At 28.7% G+C, this 9,538-nt stretch overlaps 1 protein-coding gene across 1 annotated transcript; it reads left to right on the forward strand.

Annotated features, from left to right (window-relative positions):
- The first annotated feature begins 4,084 nt into the window (after nt 1–4,084).
- On the forward strand, nt 4,085–9,237 carry LOC129877544 (agamous-like MADS-box protein AGL5). The gene is made up of 12 exons (XM_055953065.1): nt 4,085–4,269; nt 4,490–4,543; nt 4,701–4,719; nt 5,502–5,560; nt 5,655–5,694; nt 5,802–5,863; nt 6,380–6,479; nt 6,563–6,610; nt 6,900–7,066; nt 7,530–7,710; nt 8,166–8,297; nt 9,082–9,237. Exons 1-12 carry the CDS (start codon nt 4,085–4,087, stop codon nt 9,235–9,237), a joined length of 1,203 nt encoding a protein of 400 aa, XP_055809040.1.
- The last annotated feature ends 301 nt before the right edge of the window (nt 9,238–9,538 follow it).

The following is a 9,538-nucleotide window of genomic DNA, read 5'->3' on the forward strand; positions in this document are numbered from 1 at the left end:
GGTAAAGCATGTAGGAAAGTAGGTTTGGACAATAAAACATTGCAATAGATATGAGTTAGTTTTTTTTTTTTGGCAAAATTTAAAACGGAAGCATATACAATAAAAAGGCCACACACTTACTGATTAAAAATACTAAATTTGATATTGCTCTTCAAATAATGAAACCAAAATCACCTGTTGTGCACATGGGTAACTATAATTAAAGTCATATTAAAGTATAAAATTATGTTTAATCATATTATTATTAACAAAAACACCAATAAAACAGCCTAATTAGAAATCTTCAAAATCAGCTTTACAACACTAAGCCACGCAAGAAGCCTAACCCACATGTCTCTCACTCCAATAAAATAAAAAAGGAAAAAATGCTTAAATATGCCATCAAACTTTGAAAAAAGACTCATTTATATCATCCTTAAAAGTTTGGCTCATTTATGTCATTGTCATTTGAGAAAAGGCTCATCTATGCCATTATTTTTTAACTCCTATTTTACAAAACCACTCAATCAACTTTAACACTTTTCAATTAGAGTTTGGATCAAATGTACTCCTTTTACTCCTTCTTTAAGAACATCAAGAACACATGAAAACACCAAGAACTCTAAATTTCCAACTTCTTCAATTTTCACAAAATCACCTCAAATTTTAATAGTAACATTCCTCCGAGCTAGATATCAAAATTCAATATTTTTTGAGCTCGAATTCAACCTAACTTAACAAGACACACTTAAAATTTCTTCAAAGTTTCAAAACTTCAACATCCTTCAATGATAAAATTTTCTCCACAACTCCACAACACTTGAAAAAGGGGAAATTAGTCTCAAATTTTCAAATTTTTGTTTTGATTCGTGTTTTTGATACTAGACCCTTGCTCCTTAGTATTTTTTGAATCTATCTTCAAAATTTCAAGTGATTTAGAATTGTGAAGAAAATTCTACCATTAAAAGTGGTTAAAGTTTTGAAACGAAGAAATTTTTTAAGTGTGTCTTGTTGAATTAGGTTGAATTCGAGCTTAAAAGTTATTGGATTTTACTATCTAGCTCAGAGGGACACTGCTCTTTAAATTTGAGGTGATTACGTGAAGAATTGAAGAAGTTGAAAATTTGGAGTTCTTGGTGTTCTTCATGTGTTCTTGATAATCTTAAAGAAGAAGGAGCAAAATAATATAATGGATCCAAAACTCCAATTAAAAAGTGTTAAAAGTTGTGTAACGACTCATTAGGTCATTTTGAGTATTAGAGATTTTTAGTTCATAAAAGACTCATCCCGTAAATTTTTAATTGGGTATTTTGGACTTTTCGATAATTACAGTTATTTAGTTAAGGGAAAAACTTAGGTAACTTATTTAATTAGTGGGTTAAAGTGTTAATTTAATTAATACTCTACACCAATTATTAAGGAAAAATGATAGGGTTTATAAATTTTTATACATAATTCGTTTGAGAAAAAAAAAAGAACAACGACGACGAACAGAACGCAGAAGCTGGGAAAAAAATTACGGAGGAAGAAAGAAAAGAAAGGGGAAAAGAAAAATAAAGGAGAAGGAAAAAATAGGAATTTTCATTCCAAAGCGTCAAGGTAATTATTCTCATCCTTTCCATTAAATTTTTATGTGATTATGAACATATTTTTTTAGGGTATATTGGTGGAGAAATAACGCTGAAATAAGAAAATATGACCCTAGGGTTCTTCACATAAAATCTTGATTTGGGGGTCGAATAACGATCCGTTTTAGCTGAATTACCATTGTTTGTCCCAATAATTTTCCTTGTTGAATGTTGTGATTGCTTGTCCCAATAATGAATTACCATTGTTTGTCCCAATAATGAATTACCATTGTTTGTCCCAATAATTTTCCTAGTGCATTTACTCATGAAATGACATTTGATAGATGATGTATAAAGGACCAATAATTTTACCCTATGGTCTATGGATTCTCTCAATTAATGGAGAATTTTTTTTTTCCTCTCAATTAATAACCATAATTGATTGTAACATATCAATTATATGCCAATCTCTCTATGATTGAACTCTTTTCTTCCTGTTGACAATCAAGCTATAATTTTTTACTGTCCCTACCTAGCTGAAAAGAAACAAATGGTACCACAACGGTTCATCCTTGTACATTATTTGGGTTGGAATTATTTATCTCTTTATAGTGTCTTGGTCAATTATATTCTATACTTCTTGAGCAAACTTTTGAAATTGATCTGTAATTAGGCTCAAAGTTTATTGCTTATCATGATATCAGGGTTGGTCAATTCATGGTTTATTCGATGTTTGGATACAACGGTAGAGCTAGTATATGGGTTTTAGACTATAATTATTTTTTCATGTAGGATATTGAATATATTATTTGTACATACTAAATAAATTTTTTATCGAGTTTGAGCAAAATCTATTGTTGGGCTCAATCTTATATTGTTCACACTTCAGATGTCTAGCCCTTAACGTGCACCAACATATCTCCGGAGGAGGGGGGGAGGGAGGGTAATGGAATCCCACATTTGTTGGGGCTTGAATCATTTGTTTTTTATGTGATTCTAGAAAATCATGATCACTTTTTGAACTAATTAACTTTTGAAATTGAGTTAAATCCGTCCATTTGTTGTTATGATTTTAGAGTCAACTCATTCAATGGTTTATCTGATATTGAGATTCCATCTTTTATTGTCTATGCTCTAAATGTTCAGTTCTAAGCTCGAGGGAGAAGGTGATGAGTCCCAAAAATGTTGAATCATTTATCTCTTTACATGGTCTTGAGAAAATTAAGCCTTTCTTATCAATCATTAGTGACACAAAGCCCATTCCCTAAGTTGCATAAGTTGACGCCGTTGATGCATTTATTTGGATCACTAGCCCAAGTGATCACATGAAGAATATTCTAACTTGGTAAAAATGGCATCTAATTTAGTCATAAGTTAAAGTTTTAATTTATATTGATATTGTTAAAAAAAAAAAAAGGGGTAGTTTACTTAAATTTCATAGTGAAAAAATTCAATTATAATTTATTCTGATTTTTTTGGTAATTATCCAAATTCCCTCTTTTTTTCAGATTTCTGATACATACGAATGACGCTGATACATCGCGATTTGATACATAAGTCATTTTCATGATATATCGCTAGTTCATACAAAATAAATATTGTAATATCAATAAAACTTATGAATCAGCTTATAACACCTAATATATCATGAACACAACAAAAATAGCAGTAAAACTTATGTTTTGCTGATACATTTTGTGTTTGGTTTGTATCAATTAGCGATGTATCATGAAAAGGACCTATGTATCAAATCGCGATGTATCAACATCATTCCTATGTATCAGAAGAAGGATTTTTGAATTTTTTACAAATGGTAGAGAATAATTGAAAATATAGAAATATGAGGTGTGTAATTTAATAATTTTTCCAAAAAAAAATAGTACACGGCTTAATGTATATAACTTAAATATGTACAGATCGACCAACATATATATATATATATTGTCCTAACCCCTACTGTGCATATGTATTATTAATTTTGATATACATTTAATTTGTACCAAAATCTTTATTATTTATATGACACATTAAATTCAAAGTTACCCTTAAACATATTAAAGTTCAAGTAAATTTTATTGGATCATTATTCAAGTATATATTCCCTCAACCCCAACTTCCCCTTTCTTTTAGGACAAAATCAACTATCCCCACCACTAATTAACTTTCTCAAATTTCTCAATCTTTCTCCTTCTCCTCTTCCTCTTTTAAAACCATGGGAATAAATACTTTCATTACCCTAAAAAACACAAATGTAAAATCTCATCAAAATTCATTTTCTCCATCCCTAATATCTTCCTTGAATTTTTTTTAATTATTCCATTGATCGTATACATATACGTTAAAGAGTGGATTCCCCGACGTTAAATTCTTAATGGGATGAAATCAATCATTTCTACCAACAACATGAACGCAAAATACGTTCAAATTATGTTGCTAGATCATATCAATCCAAAAAATGAAACTTTCATTTTTTAATTGATTATATATTACATTCATATATACATATTTTTATATCTTTATAAATTACAGAAAGAAATATGGGAAGAAGTAAGTTGCCATTGTTAAAGATAGAGAGTTTGACAAATAGACAAGTCACATTTAGCAAGAGAAGAAATGGAATTCTCAAAAAAGTTTATGAATTATCTGTTTTATGTGACGTAGATGTTGCTATAATTATGTTCTCTCCTTCTGGTCGTCTCACACATTATTCACGTAAAAGAAGGTAATAAAATTCTTTTATATAATTCCCATGCATAAATATAATTTTCAATTTTTATAATAAATGAAATACCAAAGAACATGTTGTGAATTTTTTTCCAATGCATAATAGGTCAGTTTGAATTTATAATTTTGATTAACCTTACAAAAACAAAAATTAAAGTCAAATTTGATTATAAACTTGCCTCTAGAGGGACTAATAAGATTAAATTTTATTAATGCAGAATTGAAGATATTCTTTCTGAGCTTATCAGTCTCCCAGACAGTGAAAGAGGATTGTAATTATTTTTTTCCTCTTCTTGGTTTTATTATATTTTTTCCCCCCTTTTGTTTCTTTTTCTAGTTAAGTTCTTCTTTTTTCTTTTCCATCTTTTATATATTCTTATTACTAACTAGACTATCTAACACACAACTTTTTTTTCCCTTCAAATGCAGCTACATCAATAATAAAGAGGTGAGCTTTACTTGACTCGTTATTTTTCCAAAATTATTCATAAATTCTGATTTTTAGTCGTTGTGATCTGTGGCGGAGCCACCTTATGGTCAGGAGTTCATCTGAAAGTCATTCAGTGAAAAATTATACTATTTATATATGGTTAAAATAATTTTTTATGTATATATAGTAGATGTTGAACCCCCTTCGACTAGTTTATGTGTCTACTTCTTCAAATTTTGAACCCTCTTAATCAAAATCCTGACTCTGCCACTACTTGTGATATATAATTCAACATATTTAACTTTAAGTCAATTAAAATGTATGTTTTTGGTTTGTCTCTATGAAAAATATGTTAATTTGGACCAATTTTAGAAGTATATTGCACTCAAACACGGAGTACAACACAAACTCTGTATAATTCAAAAGTGGGATTTGGAAAAAATAATATATACACTGATCTTATTCTTATTTTTAGAAGATAAAATATCGTTTCTTAAAAACACTCTACTCAAGCACATGAAAAATAGGCAGTAACAGCACACAATACAGAGTAATAGTACAAATTTTAACATAATAAATGAATAATTAATTAATGGAACGGTTAATAATTCTAGAAATTTGTGAATATTCAAAAATTGATTTAAAAAAATGGACATTTTAAGTAATTGAGGGATAAATATGTTTATAAATTAAATATCACAAGAACTAAAATTAAAATTTATTAATAATTGAGAGACCATGATTAGAGTAATATGAACTAATTAACATAATTCATTTTCATTAACGCACTCTCCCTGCAGTCTGTACTTTGGAACTTAAGGAAGATTGAAATTGAAGATAAATTCTGCGATATTGAAAGGTTCGTTTTCTTTAATTAATTGAATTTTATTTTTTGGATAATTTTTTTCATGTATTATTTATCATAATTTTCTCTTTTTTAAAAAATTAATTAGGATAAATCCTGCATACATCAACGCAAATGACACGACAAAGGTGCTTAATTAATTCATTTTCTCTGTTTTGTTTTGTTTTAAATTTTCATTTCATTTTTATATTATCAACTTTAAGATTAATTGTTTCCTCTTAATTTTTGTTTTTAGAAAATTCAAGATGAAATCAATGGCTTACATTGTAAACTCGATGAGGCTGAGGGATTATTAAGGTAATTAATTAGGATAAATCCTGCAATATAAGAATATTTTACTCGTCGGTGTCCATTCGGTAAAGGGCGCTGAATTCAATAACTTTGGTTCAAATCTTATATTTGTCTTAAGAATTCCGTTGAATATGTACAAACAATAAACTTAAAACCTAGTAACTTAAAAGAATTAAAATTTTGAACTCATAAACTTTAAATTCAGATTCCGCCTCTGCTGGGTATGTGGACTTTATTGCTCTCTACAAACTTTTGACCTAATAATTTAATGTTATTTCAATTCGAGTTTGCTCTGCTAGCTCTCTGTATGTTTAATTGAAATCTTATAATGAAACTGTATTCTCCGATCTAATTATTATATTTGTTTTTATATTTCTAATGTATCTATATTAAGTTAGTCTAATTGGTTCTTTGCACCTAATTCGTTTTATCCCCTTCATTTGATATGATATTTTGTATCTTTTTCTTTTGCTTAATGCTTTGAATATTTATTCTCTTCTCACATTTTGACTTTATTTAAAGAATATTTGAACCAGATACACAAAGAATTACACCACTTCATGAGCTTGATTTGTGTGAAAAACGTCTTCAAGTTGCATTGAACCAAGTTAGACAAAGAATGGTATGATGTATACCATACCTCTTCTAATTTTTTGCCCACATATTATTTGTTTTTCATTTTTTTAAATGTTTAATTTTGTTTAGGAACAACTTTCCAGCAATCATACATCCAGTTATGAAGATAATATGGAGGTAATGGATTTTTAAAAAAATCAAATAGAGAAAAATGAGTTTCTTTTTTAATAACATATAAGCTGTTGAATCTCCTTATTGACATAAGAAAAAACTCTGGTATTTTGACTAGACGTATCAAATTATTTCTTCCCCGGACCCTGCGCATAGCGGGAGCTTTAGTGCACCGGGCTACCCTTTTATAAGGATTTCAAATCAGCTTACTAAATTTCTGATTCTGTTACTGACTCTTTATATATACCGATTCTACAAATTAATTATTGTTTTTTGTTTTGGTGGTTTATCATAGCAAATAAATGCACTCCTTCAACACATAGACAACACACAAGTTCATGAGAAACCCCCTTATGACTTATGGCTAGAGCTTGAAGATTATAATTGTCAATATAATCATGACAATAACAATATTAATAGTCCTCTCTATGCTGCCTCAGAAACATCTTCAATTTCTCAAAGGTATGGACCTTAATATCTCCTATCATTTTTAAAGGATAAAATAAGTTTTTTATTAATTTTAGGGTTAATTAATATTTATTTTTATAATATGATTCAATTTTGAATATACCCCTTTTATTTTAAAATAAAATATTTATACTATACTCCTTTATATCCTACACTTACAATCCTCTTAAGTGATGTAAGTGTTTGATTTCAAAATATATAAGATATATCATAGGAGTGTTTATTGTAATTTATTCTTTATTATATCACTACTAAAAAAACTGAAATTAGTTATGAATTTTATAGTTAGTCCGTTGCTATTTTTCTCATAGCTAACAAAAATATATTGCTAATTTATTGCTAAGTAGGATTAGCGATAAAATTTATTGTTTAGCTACAAAAATTGTTCGTCCTTAAATTCAGTTTTTTTTAGTAGTGTATATGTTGAATAATTAATTAGTTGATGACTTGTATGCAGTTCTATGAACCTTCCATCCCCAACTACTTATGATACAATGTCCCAAACAAGTATAAGTGGTGAGACTTATCATAAAGAAGGGACATTTAATTCTCAAAATAATGAGAACTTTAAGCAATCACAACATTCAACAAGGAACTTCCCAACTCTCACTTTACAAACTTCATTCAAATTTGCCAAGGTGAGCTCTTTCAACAATATATTTCACTTCTTTTATTTATTTATTTTCAGTAAAACTATACTGTATAGTTGTCCATCAAAATAATAATCAGTAAATGTATATATATTTTTCATATTATTATAAAATATACATCTTTGATATAAAATAGTAAATATTTTAGCTAGCAAAATATAGTTATTTTGATTGACCGACCAAATATGTAATTTGCCCATTTTTTTTCAAGTGCTTCATTCCTTTATTAAAATGTTTCACATTTTTTCTTTTTAATTTACTACAAAAAGAACTCTCTCGAAAGTCTATTTCCTTGCCATTTTAGTGGAACTAATCTTTAATAAAATCACTTAAACTGTCAAGATTCTTTTATTTTTTATTTTTAGCAAGAAGGCTCTCTTAAAATTACATTTAACGTCCTTTTATGATTTTCCCCAATGACAAGTTGTTGTTTGTTATGGCAGCCTGAAATGTCCCAAACAAGTTTAGAAGGAAGTTTTAGTTGCCTAATTGATGAAAATTTGAAGCAATCACAATGTTCAAATAGGGTCTTCCCAGCTATCACTCCATTACAAACTTCATTCTCATTTGCCAAGGTAACTTTTATAAAAAGAAAATTACAACTTTAGTGTTCATTGATAATTTATTTTTTCGTGTTTCAAAATATGGATAGTTAATTATAACGATTATGATAAATTGAATCTGATTTTACTATTTATGTTACATAAATTGAAATGAAGGAGATAATAAATTTAAATATGTAGCTTTTAAGTTGCATCATCAAATTTACATGGAGTGCGTAAAACAAAAATCTTATTTATTTCCCTTTCTCCTTTGTCCACGCATAATCAAAGTTAGTGAATTATGTCGAATGCGTAACATGTATTCTAGATCCACCCATGCACGCATTGACTAGTCATATGAATGAAAACTTTCCTATTAAGGTCAGATAGGTAGAGATAAAACTAAGATTTTTTACTAAGAAATTCAAAATATAATGAACTAAGCATACAAAAAAATAAAGGGATTTGACATCTATCTACTTTAGGGTGTCAAAATGAGCCCAAATATAGGTAATCCGTCTAACCCGCTCAAATTTTTATGGGTTGGACTGAAGATAATTTGTATTGGGTTCAATCTCAATTTATTCAAGCCTTAACCCATTTTAAATGAATCTTCAATTAAGCCCAACTTAATCTTCAATTTCAATCCGTTTAAGGCTCTTTATTTGTATTGGTGTAATGTATTTTTCATATTAAAGGTATGAATTACTATCTATTTTATATCTTTTAGGATTAATCTAACCATTGAGAGAGATCAAATATGTATTCTATGATAGAGATAAGTAATATATTTTCTTGTTTGTTATTATGCTTGCAGGCTGAAATGGAAACTCCAACCTCAGCATTACGACCATTGGCACCATATCTACAGGCTGAAGCAACAACATCTTCTTGCAATAATCAAGAAGGGAATCATGAAACCTCTTGGTTTCAGCCCAAAGTGAAAAAGTCCAAGCATCATCATTCAATCTGACTAAATATTTAATATGTAAATGTAATATGGTGTTACGATAACAACATACGTACCCTGGGTAAACTCACAAAGTGGGACTTGAGAGGATAGCGTGTACAAAAACCTTACTCCTATCTTTGAGGTAGAGAGGTTGTTTCCGATAGACTCTCGACTCAAGAATACCAAAAAAATACATATATATGTGTAGTTGGAAATTTCAAAATATATGAATGTTTTAATACTAAGTTAATATTTCGTTTTTACAAGAGATTGGTAAATGCATGCTTGTTGTAATAGTGTATTAATACTTGGTTAATGTAAC

The sequence above is a fragment of the Solanum dulcamara genome, chromosome 2, assembly GCF_947179165.1.
Source record: "Solanum dulcamara chromosome 2, daSolDulc1.2, whole genome shotgun sequence".
Lineage (NCBI taxonomy): Eukaryota > Viridiplantae > Streptophyta > Magnoliopsida > Solanales > Solanaceae > Solanum > Solanum dulcamara.